Source organism: Mus pahari, chromosome 22, assembly GCF_900095145.1.
Source record: "Mus pahari chromosome 22, PAHARI_EIJ_v1.1, whole genome shotgun sequence".
Taxonomy (NCBI): domain Eukaryota; kingdom Metazoa; phylum Chordata; class Mammalia; order Rodentia; family Muridae; genus Mus; species Mus pahari.
The window spans coordinates 6,033,697-6,051,498 of NC_034611.1; the positions used below are offsets into that span (position 1 = coordinate 6,033,697).

Genomic DNA, 17,802 nt, shown 5'->3' on the forward strand with positions numbered 1-17,802 from the left:
CTGTGATAACTCCAGCTGTGTCAAGGTGACACAAAACTAGCCAGTACATATTCCAACAGGTAAATTAACAGAGAGAGGAAGAAGGTAAGCACATACTAGTGGAAGCCAGGAATGTGGAGTAACAACTTAATGTACCCATATAGTATTAACGTTGGGAGTGGTGAAAACACTTCAACTGGAGATGTGAGCCAGTGTGCATATATGTGTATATGTATATATGCATATATGTACACATATATGTCTACATACAGATATACATTTATATACACACATATGTGTGTACACATTATATATGTATATATATGCATATATGTATATATGTACACACATACATGCACATACATATGCATATATACACACATATTTATAGGTGTGTGTCTACATGTATGTACATATGTATACATACACATACACATGTATGTATCTACTGTAATGGTCCTACATGCCATTGAATTGATTATATTTTCATTAAATCATCACATGCAAGTAAAAGTCAGAATGTTTTGGTATGTCATAGCCACAAAACCTGAATCTCTGAAAATGCTTTTCTTTTCTTTGGGTATGATTCAGGGAAGGTTCACCTTTTGGTTTCCTCAGTGAGATGTGATGTTGAAAAAGCATTTCCTTTTTTATTCCTTAACTTTGACGAAGTCTATTCTGGCACTCTTTATTGTGTTCTATTAACTTATTTGTCAGTTCCTTTTACCAATATCAAATTGTCTTGAGGCTCACAATAGTTCAAAATAATTATTTCAATTTCTAGAGTAATGCTTATTGGAGATTTGGATAGAAACTATGTTTAAAGACTAACACAAATTAGCATGTTGACATTTTAACAATATACAACATGGACAGGCCATATTTATCCAATTGATTTACCTTTTTCATCTCAGAGATGTCTCATAATTTCCTGAATAAACAATGTGCTCATAATGTTCTTTGATTCTATTGGAAATGTTATTTTAAGACATTATCTAATCTACATCGTTACATAAATACAATGGCTGTTTGTAGATTTACTTTTCACCTAGTAGCTACACTAATTTTGTCAAACTATTCTCAGTATTGTGGCTGGATTTTCCCTGCACAATTAATTTAAATATTAGTGCTGCAGGAGGCCTGTGATTGGACAGGGAAACAGGAGGTGGAGCTAAGAGTTGCAATTACAGGGAGCGACACAGAAGAAGAGAAGAAAGCAAGATGGAGGACAATTAAGACGATTCAGATTCTGCTTGGCTTTACATAGCCACAGGTAGATATATTGTCATAGAATATTATAGAATATGTTATAGAATAAGGATAGAATAATTGGGGCAACTTGTCTAATCTAGGTGGGCAGCTTGTACCATTATCAGTTGGCCCTGAATTTATTGTGTGGGCATCTTGTGTATTGAGAATTTATTGATATGTAAATCTGACTAATCATATTCTTCTAGAGTTTTGTTTTATTGAGATACTGGAATATGGGACCACCTACCACAGGGGAGTTATGGCTGAGAAGGTACTGGTGGCATTGAGACAAGGGAACCAGAGTTGGGAAGACCATAATCAGTCTCTGTGGGGGCTAGCTTAGAGATAGAGGCAGTGAGACCATCGCCGAGGCAGAGTAGCTCGGAGTAGTGCAGGAACTGGCCGGTCTTTTTTAAAATTTCCAGCAACACAGTATATTTTTATAAATTTACACATATTATTCAACTTTACAATGGTGATATATATGAATGAATATGTTTTACATGCTCTGTAGTATTTTTTTTGCCTGATTTCATTGGCTGAGAATTCCTCTATAATGAATGCTATAAGCATTTATTGAACAGAAATTTCAAATGCTTGTACTCAGTTACAAAGGAAAGACATTCACTATTTTGATGAACAATATGACATTGGAGGTGAGATTTTCAGTTTTCCCTTTCTTAGACCAAGACCATGTTTCTTTATTATTATTTTAATAGGAATTTTGATCATAACAGTTATATTTTGTCAAATGTTTCCTCCATTGAAAAAGATTATGTAGTTTTTCTTAATCTGCTCATTTTTAGGTTAAAGTGAATGACACAAATTAAATTTTGACATATTACATAAACCTTGCTTTTCTTGGATGAAACAAATAACCAACTTATTACTCATTTGTTGGAACATTTGATAAGAGTCTTTGTGCTTGTAATACTTAATTTTGTCAATTTGTAATTAATAAACACCTAGAAGAATATAAAACATGCCCTGGTGTGTTTGTGTGTGTAGGGAGAGGAAGTGATAGATTGCATTTATAGAGCTTGAATAGTTTAATTACTTAAAGGGATAAAATCATGGCAGCATTGTTGGGAAGTAAAAAGATGAGGTTGGACTTGTCACAAAGAACAGAATCACTGAGATAAGACTTGGAGGTGGCATCTTGCTCTGTCCCTTTCAGTACTCCGTTGTCTCTGTTTCCTATCTGAAATGGTGGGGATGTCTGTAGGGTATTTAGATTAGGTTCATTAATGTAAGAACACCCCCAATAGATGTGAGAATTACATCTTTTAGGCTGGAGTTCTTGACTTCAAAAGAAGAGAACATTAACGGAGTACAAGCATCTATACTTCCCTGCATCCTTATCTGGATGCCTTATGACCATCTGCCACCTCATGTCCTTCTGCCATTATTCCCCTTCCATGATAAACTGTGAGCCAAAATCAAAACTTTCTGCTTTAAGTTGATTTTAACAGGTATCTAGTATTGCCACAGGACAAGGAACTAATACACTCATCGTAACACTGTTTTAGGAATAATGTCAAGATGCTTTCCTAAAATGAGTTGAAATATGAACCATTATGTTTCTCTATTTTCCATAACAAATTCCTGTGGCACAATTTCTTTTCCCCCCAAATGTTTTGTTCTCAGTGAGGACATTTTGGCTTTAGTTATTTATGTGGTAAATTGTTAGATGAATTTAATTTTCTTCATTGATAGAATAAATTTAAACATTTCTATTTTATTTCAATCAATTTTAGAGGATGCCTTTCTAGGAATTTCTATCTTTTATTTCTATTGTCATTTCTATTGACATAGGTTACACAAATTATTTTCTAAATAGCCTTTTAATATTTTTACCATATGTGACCAAAGTGCTTAATCTTTCAATAGTTGTGGTTTATATTTTATACATCCTTCTAGATCTATATATTTTTTCTTTCTTCTTTTTTGTTTGTTTGTTTATTTTTGTTTTTTGAGACAGGGTTTCTCTGTATAGCCCTGGCTGTCCTGGAACTCACTTTGTAGACCAGGCTGACCTCGAACTCAGAAATCTGCCTGCCTCTGCCTCCCAAGTGCTGTGATTAAAGGCATGTGCCACCTAGATCTATATTTTCTGCCCAGCCTAGATCTATATTTTCAAACAACCAACTGCTAGATGTATTTTTTCTTTTCAATTCAATTTCTTTTAATAATTTTCCTTCAACACATTTTGTTTTTAATCATAATTTGCTTTTTAAATATGAATTCTGATATCAACAATTTTGTGTTACTTTTATTAAAATGTTTATAAAAGAGCTAGAAATGTCTTCCTAAGTACTTCTACTTAGTTTTATGTATTTATAGATCAAAATGTTGTCTAATTTCTTTGTAGTTTCTGTTCCTAACTCATTAATTTTTTTTTACATAAGTGCAATTTGAATTTTAAAATTTAGTACAGCATGACACATTGTTTATCTTTCTGAACATATTTTATGGAATGAAAAATTATATATTCTAACTTTATTTGGCATAAAATTCTGTGTCAATTAACTCAAAGTAGTTGGTTGTGTTGCTGAAATTTCCTGTATCTTACTTATGTTCCTGTTCTAGGTACTCAGCCTATCTGTAGCTCTGTAAATTTCCCATCATATTCTTGAGAACTTTGATCCTGATTATGTGTAGTGCTTTCTATATTTATATTGTAAATTTTCCCCCTCCCCTGTCTGTCTCCTTCCCTGCTTCTCTCCTCCCTCCCTCCATCTCTTTGGAACTGGAGATTCAAGCCAGGGTCTTCTGTGCATGCCAGACAAGAACACTAACAATGAGTTATATTCATACCAGTGAATTATGTTGTCCTGGTTCAATAACATTTTTAGCAATACTATTATGAGATAATTTCTTATTTTTGGTACTTGTCTTCATCTTAAATTTATTTTCTCTGATATTACTTCAGCCATGGAGGCTCCTTTATACTTTGTATTTAAAACTTTACCTGTTTCTTTTGGTTTGTTTGCTTTTAATCTATGCTCTTTTTATCTAGCCCGATGGTATTTGCTTTTTTAAAAATTTATATTTCCCTTCCCATCACCCCTCCACAAGCTCCTACCCTATGCCCCATCACCTTTGCCTCTAAGTCAGTGCTCCTCTACTCACCCACTCCCATCTCACCCCTCTAACATCTACCTTCTCTGGGACATCATGCCTCCACAGGACCAAGTACATCCTCTCCCAATAAGACCAGACAAGTCAGTCCTCTGCTACATATGTTGTGGGAGTCCCTGACCAACCTATGGATGCTCTCTGGTTAGTAGCTTAGTACCTGGGAGCTCTGAGGGGTCCAGTTAATTGATACTGTTGTTCTTCATATGGAATTGAAATCCCCTTCAACTCCTTTAGTCCTCTCTCTAACTCTTCCATAGGGGTTCCTGAGCTCAATCCAATGGTTGGCTATAGTATCTGTATCTCTCTTAGTCAGGCACTGGCAGAACCTCTCAGAGGACAGCCATATCAGGCTCCTGCCTGCAAGCACATCTTGGCAGCAGCAATAATGTGAGGGTTTAGAGTCTGAACCTGAGATGAATCCCAAGTTGGGACAGAGGAGATGGAAGAACCATTGGGAAGTCCCAGACACCAGAGGTGTGAGAGGCTCCCAGGACCCAATAGGGATGACACTAGCCAAAATGACCAACAGTGGGGAGATGGAACCTGAAGAGACAACTTCCAGTAGACCAGTAGATAGACATGACCCTCAGTTGAGGAATGGGGCTAATGACCCATCTCAAAAATTTTGACCCAGAATTGTTCCTATCTAAAGGAAATGCAAAGACAAAAAATGGAGTACTATTTACTTTTTTTTTTTTTTTTTTTTTTTGAGACAGGGTTTCTCTGTGTAGCTCTGGCTGTCCTGGAAATCACTTTGTAGACCAGGATGGCCTCGAACTCAGAAATCCGCCTGCCTCTGCCTCCTGAGTGCTGGGATTAAAGGCATGCACCACCATGCCTAGCAGTGTTTACTTTTTAACTGGGAGGCTTAGACCCCTTATTTAGTGTGATTATTGATATTTGGACATGAGCCCCTATCTTCATGTTCTGTTTTTCTCTTTTAAAATCTATTCAATTTTTATATTCATTTATTTATTGTATAAGGGTGTGCATTCATGCCATGGCACTCACATGAGGAATAGAGAATATCTAGCAGGAACTGGTTCTCAATGTATAATGTGTAGCTTCTAGAGTTTAAACTCAGGCTATCAGGCTCTTGTGGTAAGTATGCTTACCCACTTACGTACTTACCTCACTAGCCACTTACTCTGTACTTTTATTCATTATAACTATCACTTTCTGCATTAGTTTGGGGAAAATAAATAATTTTATTTCTCACTTTGATAAACTTACTAACCTTTTATTTGTCTATTCTGTGCTTTTTTTATAGTATAGAATAGAGTTTATTCAGGGCATGGGGAGGGGAGTTAAGAGGGTAGTAGAGGCAAAGAAAGGCAGAGAGAAGGAGAGAGCAGAGAAGTAGAGACTGGCCATGACCATGCAGAAAGAGCAGGGGGGGGGGGAATGGGGAGAGAGGAGGAGCAAGAGGGCAAGAGGCAAGAAAAGCAAGCTGTGCTGTTGTTAATGGTGCTTCAGAGATCAAAATATCTATCTTTAACAACTGCTTCAAAAATGTAGACATTTTGGCAATTATCTATTCATGAATGACTTAATTTCACTGTTTTTTATTGTTACACACATATTTCAAGGATGTTGGCTTGTTATTTCATCATCATTAAAAGCCTCTTGCTAACATTTTGCTGTAACTAGACACTGTAAATGAATAAACAAGACAGAAAATAACCTAATGAGGAATTTGTCACACTAGCAGCTATGCTATGCCTTGGCGGTATCATGTTTAGAGCACAGAGCCTCCATGTGTGTGGTGTCTGGCATATCCCTTCAGAGAAAAGGGATTCTCTAAGTTTATTGACTTAGCTTGAGACAACAGACAGCAGATAAAGAGGCAGATAGAGGGAGGGAACTGGGAAGGAAGGGAATGGGGAGGGGAGTGGGGATTCAAGATCAGGTGTGGGAAGAACAGGAGAAATGGCTACAAGGCCATGAAAATGAATGGAAATCTGCAACTGATGGGGGCAGGATGAGGAAGTGAGGGCACTTCCAGGATGAGATAGAGAAATGGGACAAGGGAGGTGCCCAGGAATTGATGGGGGTGGCCTTATCTGTGACTCACTATAATAGGGATATGGAACCTAAAGAGGCTACTTCCTGTACAGACATGAATTCCAGTGGAGGGATAGAGATACCAACCCACTCATAAAACTGTCAACCCAAAATTTATCCTATCTACAAGTAATGCAGCACAGGGGGTGGAACAGAGACTGAAGGAACAGCCAACCAGTTAACAGTCCAATTTGAGACCCAGCCCATGGACAAGCACTAATCCCAAACACTATTAATGATACTCTGTTATTCTTGTAGACAGGAAAATATCCCTTGAGAGTCTCCACCCTGCAGCTGACTCAAACAGATAAAGATACCCACAGCCAAATAGTGGATGGAGCTTGGGGACTATTACAGAAGAATAGGAAGGAGGATTGTGGGACCCAAAGGCGACTCCACAGGAAAACCAACACAGTCAACTAACTTGGCTTTCATGTGAGTCCTGAACAACTGGAATGGGGTCTATCCCAAAGCCTGTTGCCTGTATATGGGATATGTTCTACTAGCTGGGCTGCCTCGCCTGGCTTCAGTGGGAAAGAAAGTGCCCAGCCTCTTAGAGGCTTAAAGTGCAAGGGTCTCGAGATACTCAGGAGGGCTTCTACCCACTCAGAAGAGAAGGGGAGGGCAGAGGGGAGCTAGAAGAGAGCAATCACAAGTGTGGAGATGGGAAGAGACCTGGGAGGGAAAGGGGATGGGAGGACTGGGGGGAAGAAAAGAGAGGGGAAACCTGATCTGGTATTGGATAAGGAAAGAGGACTGAAGCCCTGAGAGCCTGCAGAAAGAATGGATACAGGCAGCCTCAAGAAATAGGAGGTGGTGGGGACCCTCCAGAATGCACCAGAGACCTGGGAGGTGAGAGACTCTCAGGAATCAAAGGGAGGGACATTAGATGAAATGACGGAGAGTAGGGAGAGGTCTGCAAGAGGCCACAAGAGGTAAGAGACATTTTTCATGTAGCTCACATTCTTCAAATGACAGACTATCAGAAAAGATCTCAAGCAGCTACACACTTGAGAAGGTATAAATGAGAACAGAGCATTGTGTGCATGAAATTCAATGAAAATTCTGGTCTGAAAGTGGATTCATTGGGATTAACAAATAACTAAAAACAAGTATAATGCTTTAATTCAGTTGTTAAGTTTTCTTGACTTTCAAGACTACAAAGACTTGCGAATTTAATAACATTTAAGTAATAAACTTACATGATTTAGAGTCTGGTGATGGAGGAGAAATATTAGATACAGCCAGATCACTTTTTGACTTTTTAGGCTTCTTTGCATTCATCTGCCAAGGTTTATCATAGCTTCTAAAATCCCTTCTTGTTGTTCCTTTGAGTTCTGTTAAAACAAAATATAAACAAATCATAATAATAAGGATGAAAAATTCTGGTTATGAAATAGAGCATCTTACTTTTTTAATGGTTACCGAGAGAAGCTGTGCTTCGTAAAACATTGGACTTTGTTCTTTATTTCATATTTTTGTCCATAAATCATAGTTGTGAAATAACTTAGGATATCGTTTTTACCTATTTGCTTGAATAAAGTGAGAGAAACACATTCATTCATCAGCATAGCAGACACTAACAAGATTTCACTGATATTAGCAATTTTAGTATCAGTCATAATTTGTCATGTATCTCTGGCACATTACACATATGTAGATAGATAGATAGATAGATAGATAGATAGATAGATAGATAGATAGATAGATAGATAGAATCCAGAGTTTCAAGTTTTATGATGAAACAGCTAGAGAAACTCTGCGACACTACTGACATACTTGGAACCAGATACAACACTCCACATTTAAGTTTGGATCAATAGAAAACTATCATTCTAGAAAGAATTGATGATACATATTAAATGAAAAATAAAAGATTTAAGACACAAAGGTAAATGATAGTCTTATAACTATTAAATGTCAGGATCTTCCGTTTTTGATTTCCCAATATAAGTAAAATAATCTATGAAAAAAAAAACAAAATCAAAGAAGAGGTTCTCAGAAAGCTGGGTTAAAATATAATTGCACACAGCGTTTTAAAGGGAGTGTTAGTGCTTTTTTTTTTTTTTTTTAAGAAAAAAGAAACTACTGACAGAAAACTAAAGTGGAATATCACATTAAATTTGTATTCAACGCTGGAAAAGGAATTCTGATAGTGTTAGAAATTGAATCAGGGACAGAGAGAGCTCCAGAGCAGAGTCCACAAAATGAGACAGGCAATGTTGAATGAAGGGGGTTGATGATGCACATTCAGGGAAACTCAAGTTCTACAAAATTATTTTCCTGAAGAACTGTAGAAAATATCTCAGCTACAGTTTGGAATATCAAAATTGTGTGTGTGTGTGTGTGTGTGTGTTTGTGAGAGTGTAGGTGGGTATCAGTGTGATGTGCGCTCATGTGTGCATGCACATGGAAGTATTCCACACAGGTAATTGCTTTTTGTTGAAAATATGAAACAAATAGAAAGGTTTCTCTTCCACACCACAAAATGTTGAACATGTGAGGACATACTACACTCTGACTTGCTAGATGTGTTTAAATGCAATAGGACAATTTAGAAATTTAGGAAAAATATTTCTTCTCTATCCTTAAGCTATTGAGTATAATAGATTAGAAAATGCACCAAAATAACTCAAATTGTGGCAATAGCTTAAAAAGAAATCATTAACCACCATCCAAATAATCATTCTTTGACTCTGTTAACATCCAAGAACTCATTATTTTCTTCCTCCTTCCATGTCTTCCTTCTGAAACATTTCTCCTTCTTCTCTGGCCCTTAGTTCCACATAAGTATTCCGAGATTTTTAAATCTCCATATCTTAACATGTACCTCATTTTTTCATGAGCTTTTTTGCAGCTCCCTGAAATAGATGTTTCACTCCCATCACAACATACACACACTATCAAGGCAGGAGACGTCCTACATTCCAGATGCTTCTGCAATGGGAGGCCTCCACAAGTAAAGGGAAGTCATCACACTCTTCACCACTCCCCATCATTGCCCACAGCAGTACTCTAGACCTTGCTACAATTTCTCTTGTCCTTCTGACAACATGGGTGAAACACCCACGACTTCTTTAAACTTACACAAACCATAGACTTAAGACTTTCCTGATTTAATTCTGAGGAGCTTCATTTCCCTAATATTTCACACACCACACTTATCCTTCTTATTCTTATTCACCACTCTTCTTGACATCCATTAACACTGATAAAGACGAAACTCAAGGATTCTTTGGAAAGACAGTTGTGTTGGATGGAGTTTTGCTAGGACAAACATGTGAAGGAATGTTTCTCTGAAGCAGACACAGGTGAAAGGATGCTCTGCTAAAGCAAGCATGTGAAAGAGCATGTGATTAAGGGTTCTTTGCTAGTGACACACATGTATGACACATGTATGACACATCCATGGCTAGTCCACCATTACTTTGCATAACTTTAGCTCAGCTCTGTTTGTTGAGACTCTTTAGACAGAAACACACCAAAAACATTCTGGTGGCATGCCTCTTGCTGTTTCCACAGACTCAGGGTTATTGGCAGAGTGATGTCAATTGATAAAGGCTCACATGGAGTTTTGCTAAGTCAGACTCACATGCTGTAGCAAGACCCATGGAAGACCCATGGTATTTGGAGGGAGTAAAAATAGAACTCAATGGACAGTGGTGGACAGTGGCTTTGTGAGGTTTGGCTTGCTTATAGAGGAAGATATGCATGGCTTCTTGGTCTCAAGTCTTTGTGGAAAGAGGCACCACAAAGATCTCAGGGCATCCCTGCTTCACTGAATCCCTCGTGAGTGAACTGAGTTACTGGTATATCCATGAAGTATTTGCAACTGGATCAAATGTCAGTGCTGGCATACCTATTGAACTGTTTTCCTGACAATTCAGATGGGATCTACTCCAAAGAACCATTTCTACACATGTGCACTTCCCCTGTATCCTTTCTTTTCCACAACCTCTGATGGGTGGTGGGCTAGAAGGGAGGTTAAAACATTTAAGAATCCTCATTAAAAGTAGGCTTTGAAAAATGTAAGGGTAAGGTTCAGATATTTTGATTTAATTGGTAATCTACGAGTAATGATGCTGAAGGTCCTGATCCCCAATTGGTTCTTGATCCAAATGGCTAGGTGGAAAAGGCAGGACCTGTAGGTTCCCTCAGGTAGGAGAGAGACTCAGGAAAAAGTTTTATCACCATCCTTGGAGGGAGACATCTTTGGATGTAAGAATCCAGGAAGTGGCCAAAGAAGTAGCAGGAGAAGAAATAGCTATGTCCAGTCATTGCTAGCCGAGGAATTTTAACTGGTGTGTGTGTGTGTGTGTGTGTGTGTGTGTGTGTGTGTGTGTGTTTCTTCAATCTGAGGATCTGAGATAATTCCTGGGCAGGTGAAAGAGTGTGACTCCCCGGGAACACGAGGCTGGGTAAAGAAAGTTACATGCAACAGAAAAAAATTAAGGTTACACACTACCTTTCAGCACAGCTAGAATCCTGTTTCTCTTGTTTTTATCCACATCAATCTCTCATACATAGGTTTTTAAATATTCGACTGGGGTTCTATGGAGAAGTCTGTTTCCACACACAGTTGCTATAATTTATGCCAGGATTTACGCTTAGTTATGTCTACTTTTTGTTCATCAACATTCCCAACTCTTCTACAGAATTTGTGTCCCACCTTCTACCCTGGTCCTAGTAACACATCCACTTGTCTCAGTAAATCATTCTAATTTTGGGCTCTGCTGGAAAACACCTCTCTAGTGGTTTCTGCAAATTTTAATTTTGACTAATCTAATTTTGACTGATCCATGTCTTCAACTCAATTTATCCATAGAGTTGTATAAATTCTATGGGTCACTTATTTCTTCTAATTTCCAACTCTTTTCTACAACAAGAAAGCTTACCTCTTGATAAACAGCCAAATTTAAAGCACACAGAATAATTCTTACTGGTGAATTTGAATTTTATAGAGCATCTTTATAAGCAACACTAACAGACATTTGAATGTAATTCTGACTCTCTGGTCTAGGTCAAGGTAGCAGGCTCAAAAATGGGACTCATCCAGTATCAAAGGAACATACAATCCACAGTAATGAAAGAATGGAGATTGGCGTGCTAAACTATGTCAAAAAAATGAATGTATTGGAAGATAATTACTGTCATTCATATTTCATATTATGACTTAGGTTACTAAGCCAGTAGCTATAATAATCTACTCCCTTCTTCTACCCTGTCCAAGAAAAGTCAACAAACACTTATGGGAATGTGAATTCTAAGAAATCTGGGAGAGTAACATAGTAATGATTAACCAAGACTTACACTATTCCCCTTTCTTTAATGAAAACAGGACCATTTATTCTCATCTGTCAAGTATAATAAGCAAAGCTGTTGAGATAATATTATCACAATTGCATTGTAATGATTTCATTGTAGAAATCCCATTTGAGTGGATTTCTTGACTTACAGAAAATAAGCTGCCAAAATGTAAAAATCATGTAGCAATGAACTCTACTTGTAGCTAGCAGCTAAGAAAAAACACAGGCTAAAAGCCAGAAAGGAAATAAGGACCTCAGGCAAACCCTGTAAGAATTTGTTTGCCAACAAGGCAAATGTGCTTGGAAATATGTTCTTCTTCAGCTTGGTATCCAGATGAGGATGTAAACTAGTCAACAGTTTGATTTCAAGCTGAATAAAGATGGCTAAGCTATACATTGGCTTCTGGCACACTGAATGCAAAATGTGCATTAGTAAATAATTCAGATTTTAATATATTACTGCTCCCATAAATAAAATTATTTATAAGATATATCCTTATTAGCTTTTAGAACTTCACAGATGTCTATTTGATCTTTTGTCACAAGGTGGGTATCATTTTAACATCTAGAAACATAAGCATTTGGCAATAAACCCTCTGACTTATAAACCCAACTAAGTGATGCCAAAAGGGGGAAAAGCCAACACAAGAGTTCTCTGCTTTGTATGGCAAAACTCATGTTGTAGTTTCTTGTTTACTGAAATAACTTTTATGTAGACATCATCACCAGCAATATCTACCTTCTTCAGAGGATATTCACTTTCTGCCCTCCTTAATATAAATATAATATTATCAAGAAACTATTAGTATGATAATACAAAAAATTTTTTTCCTGAAATTCCACTGAGTGTGAGAGAAGGCAATATGGTAGTATCCTAGGAAATCATTTAGAGACTAGTCAGTCCAATCCAAGGGAATTAGGCAAGGAGTTGATTACCCACGGGTGGTGGTTTTAATATGCTTGGCCCAGGTCTTGGCACTATTAGGCATTATGGACTTCTTGGAATAAATGTGGCTTTGTTGGAAAAAGTGTGTCACTGTAGACATAGTGTTTGAGACCATCCTTCTAGCTTCCTAGAAGACAGTCTTCTCTTGTTTGCCTTTGGAACAAGATAACAAACTCTCAGCTCCTCCAGTACCATGCCTGCCTGGACAATGTCATGCTTCCTGCAATGATGATAATGGACTAAATCTCAAAACTTTTAAGCCAGCCTCAATTAAATATCCTTTATAAATGTTGCCTTGGTTATGGTGTCTCTTTACACCAATAAAAACCCTACCTAAGACAACAGCCATTTCTTATTTAGGGTTTCTATTGCAATGCTATTATAGAATGACCATCAAAATATTGGGAAGGGAAGATTGGATTTCACCTTAATCTTCCAGAAGCACTCAATTACTGAGGGCAGGAGTTGAGAACAAGAATCCAGAAGTAGGAACTATAACAAACTATGATGAAACTGGCTTGCTATTCATGTTGCTCAGCCTTTTTTCTTATAAAACTCAGAGCCACTAACTCTGGGGTACCACTGCCCACAGTCAACTGGACAATTGCCCATCAATCATCAATCAAGATAATGTGCCACAGGCTTGACCACAAGCCAATTTTGTAGGGGTATTTTCTCAACTGTGATTCCCTCTTCTAAAATGCTTCTATGTTGCATCAAGTTGGAATAAACAGACCAGCCCAAACCATGGAGAGACTGGGATTTCATAGCAAACCCCAAAGCTGAAGAACAATGTGAAGAAAGATTGAAGTCACATTTACCTTGTGGTTTTCCTCATTTAATGTGGGAAGCAGACTATGTAGACTTGGAAGGATGCCCCCAACCTCCCGAAGTTCAGAGTCACCCAGTGCTCTGCTATACTAAAGTTAAATTTACTACACAGGATAGATAATGTTAGGATTTTGAAAAATACAGAATAGTTTTGAGTAAAACAAGAGTAACTTTGTAGAAATTGCCTCATTACTTTTCTGTAAAAATAAGCTGTATGTTTTAAAACTAAGTTGTTTATAAAATGAAACAAAAATTTGGAATGATTAGTTTGAATATATACAGAATGAAATAATTTTTTGCAAATCAGAGTCATTTTTGTTAAATGAAACACTGATTTTCATTCATAGATGCACAGTACATTTTAATGTATTCAAATCAAGACTGTTTTATATAAAAATTGAACATGAAACTATGATCACAGAATATTGGGAAATTCTAGGTTTATCATATTATAAATAAAAATACTTTTGAAAATTTTTTATTAGATCACTGGTTCTCAACATTCCTAATGCTAAGACCCTTTAGCATAGTTCCTCATGTTGTGGTGAACACTATCCATGAAATTATTTTTGTTGCTATTGCATAATTGTCTTTTTAGTACTGTTATGAATTATAGTGTAGATATCTTTGATTACCAATAGTCTTAAATAACTCCTAAGAGTTAACAACCCATAGGTCGAGAAGCACTATATTAGATGTATCCCAAATTAGCACATATATTCAAAGGTTTGGTTTCCTCCACACAATTACCTGATGATTCACTTTCTGCCCAGAGAGCTGCTGACCCTGACAAAGTTCTTTGCAGTTGTCCTCGGTTTCCTTGTTTAGATTGAAGATGGTCAATGAGAAATGGGATTGGCTGGTCAGGTGTCTCAGTGATTAACTTGGTCATTAATTCCTAAAGACAGAACAAGACAGGCATTTACATCTAATAAGAAGAAACAATACCTGAGCATTCATCATTGTTTGGTACTACAATGTCCACACGGTGCAACTAATTAAAACTCTTCCAGAATCCTTCTAATCAGGTATGTTAGAAACTTTTCACTCTGAGGACAAAGTAGTACAAATAAACAAACCATTTGTGTTCCACAAGCAAAACACAGTAAAAACTAGCCAAAATCATACTAGAAATGGTATCTAAATTCTTTTTGTTAAACGATGATCTAAAAATCTAAGTCTTCAATTACTCTTTTTTTTTTTGGGGGGGGGGGGGGGTGGGCCAGGGTTTTTCTGTATAGCCCTGGCTGTCCTGGAACTCACTTTGTAGACCAGGCTGGCCTCGAACTCAGAAATCCACCTGCCTCTGCCTCCCGAGTGCTGGGATTAAAGCCGTGCGCCACCACGCCCGGCTCAATTACTCTTTCAAGGAATCCCATTAGAAACTAAGCTTTAGATTAAAGAAACAATATAACTTTTATAATATATTAAGATATAATTTCCCTCAAAATTCCCAAAGAATATGCTGGAATTAAAGAAACAATTTAGTAGTCACAATGTCATATAAGTTTCACATAATCTATTAAAAGTATAGAATTAATTTCTATAAAAATCTCCCTTTTTCCCTTTCCCTCTTTCTTTCCCTCCTTCCATCCCTCCCTCTCTCTTCATCTATCTCCCTCTCCCTTTTCCTCTCTGGGCTCACCCAATGACTAGGTCTCTACCCACAAAACAGACTTTTTATTATTTAGTTGCTCTAATGATACCTTAAATTATGCCAAAATCTGCCCAGAGATAATGTCTATATATTATTTTTATTCAGACAGGGAAAACAAAGGACGATCTCCAGTTGCAGTCAGTTATGATATTCAGACATGAACAACTGCCTCACCACAAGGATGGGGACGCTGTTTCATGCCCCCTCATTCAGCTCTTGAGCTGGTCGCCCCTCTTAACATCTCATCTTGCCTGTTTTATTGTTGTCATCTGTCAATTGTCATTTTAACTTCTATTATGTAAGTGGCAATGGTTCTGCTGAGTAGGTCAGAAAAGTTAAATATTAGGATTACTTAGGAAACAAAGGGTACCAGAAATTACCATTCCATTTTTGCTTTTGCTTTTTGTTTGTTTGTTTCTTTGTTTCCTGTTTATTATTGATGATGCTGGCTTGTGTCTTTGTTGCTGCTGATGCTGGCCTGTGTCTTCTACGTTAATGCTCTTTCTCAGGTGTTCAGCATGTTTGTCATCAGTCTGACTCCAGTGATATATTCTGAAAGGCTTACCCTAAATCATCTTTATAAGCCTATATTATTTTGTATCGAGATTCCTGTCAGAGCCCCACCCCCACACTCAAGGCAAACAAGAGTCATGCTCAAATGAAGGAAAAGATTTTTATTTTAGTCACTTTTGGAAGACAGAGACTTGCAAAGAATTGTATCCCATCTTTAGGGGAATTTGGATGGGCTAAGGGGTGGCTAGTGAAAATACATATTTTAATAGGTAAAAAGTTCTCATGCTGCTGTTAGTGGTACAATTAGAATAATTCAGAGCACCTGAAAGCAAATGCTGGAAATTCAAAGATCAGTACAGGTTGCTTCATGAATGTACTCTGATACAAAGTAGTTTTTAAGGAAATACTTTTTATATGCTGAAAGACTGGAAAAAGGAGTGGACATTACCATCTGTGGTGCTTAGAATATGCTTGGCCCTATTAGGAGTGGCACTATTAGGTGGTGTGTTCCTGTGGCAATGGGCAATGAGACCCACCTCCAAACCATGTTGGTGCCAGTCTTCTGCTAACAGCCTTCAAATGAAGATGTAGAACTCTCAGCTCTTCCTATACCATACCTTCCTGGACACTGTACATGTTCCCATCTTCATAATAATGAACTGAACCTCTGAACCTGTAGGCCAGCCCCAATTACATTTTGACCTTATAATAGTTACTTGGTCATGGTCATGGTGTCTGTTCATATAGTAAAACCCTAAGACAGAAGTTCATACCAGGAGTGGGGTTGGCCTATGATAGGCCTGACTATGCTTTTGTTTGGAAGAATGTGTATTTGGGGACTTTGGATTTGGAAAGCAGTGGAATGCTTTACATGGTGGCTCAATAGGCCATCCTAGTAAAAATATGAAGACTTTCTTCCTGAGGGTGACTTGAACTGTACAGACCTGGTTCAAGAGGTTTTAGTGGAGAATATTTTCAGTATGTGGCCTAGAGACAGTTTTTGTGGTATTTTGGTGACAAATGTTGCTGGTTTTTTCCCTTGTCTGAGAGTCTACCTGAGGCTAAGGTCTAGAGATTTATATTAAATACTCAAAAAAGCCCAACACAGACTTTATTCTCATGAAGAATGTTCTGATCAAGCATAGCAAGCTTTAAAAGAAAAAAAATACAAAATGTATGGTTCAAATAATAAAGGGGCACAGGAAGTATAATGAAGATTAATCCTGTGTTNAAGGAGATAAAGAGATTAAGAGAGTGGTGATCTCCTGGCAAGATCCCACCCAGGTAAGCTTATTGTTCATTTTTGCAGTTGAACAACAAATACTTTGGACTTTTAACCTGGAATGAACTACAATACAGAAATGGAGGGCGCACTTGTGATCCAGATGTTGAGGCTGAAAGACACAGGCTTTTGATCCAAATCTTGAGAAATAGGTGGCTATGAAATGCTTAGGCCCAGGCATGGTGGCGCACACCTTTCATTCCAGGACACAAAGCTAAGCAGATATCTGAATTCAAGCCTGAGACAGAGCAAGTTCTAGGTGAAGAAAAGCTTAAACACACGAATGGTGGTAAATGCCTTTAATCCCAAACTCAAGAGACAGAGACATCCAGATGCTGAGTTCAAAGTCAATCTATGGAGCAAATTCCAAGACAGCCAAACTTAGCCAGTGAGTGAGCTAGAAAAAGGAAAGCAGCTAATAGAATATGTGGGGGTGTGGTGGGATGAGGAGGGTGTTCCAACCACAGCAAGGGGCAGAACTTGGCAGCTTCAGAAATATGGCTCTGGCTTTAGAGTCAAGAATAGAAGAGGCTACTGGAACAATTGATACTGGTTAGCAAAAGCTAAGAAATCAGTTGTGATTAAGAAGAGACCAGCATCACTGAGGTACAACGTTCTGAGAAGTGTTTTTTGAGATGACAAAGAACCTGTGTTCCAGAGATAGCCAAGGTTGTACCTCGTGTTGTAGCTAGACTTGGTAATATATAAGAATCACCCAGGTAATACCTGGTTTTGCAGGCATGAAGTGGTCATGGAGAGTAGCCCAGGCTTGGTCTTGTGAGAAGCCAGGGAAGGCCATTTGTGAAGGTGCAACTTCAGTTGTAGTTGATGG

At 37.7% G+C, this 17,802-nt stretch overlaps 1 protein-coding gene across 2 annotated transcripts in view; it reads right to left on the reverse strand.

The window, feature by feature from the left end:
* C22H8orf34 (chromosome 22 C8orf34 homolog) overlaps positions 1-17,802 on the reverse strand; it is a 168,107-nt gene that overhangs the window by 79,286 nt on the left and 71,019 nt on the right. For both annotated transcript variants that reach the window (XM_029533318.1, XM_029533319.1), the window contains exons 2-3: positions 14,269-14,416; positions 7,638-7,772 (exon numbers count right to left, since the gene is read on the reverse strand). In XM_029533318.1, coding sequence (XP_029389178.1) covers positions 7,638-7,772; positions 14,269-14,416 — 283 coding nt within the window. The remainder of the gene's footprint in view (positions 1-7,637; positions 7,773-14,268; positions 14,417-17,802) is intronic.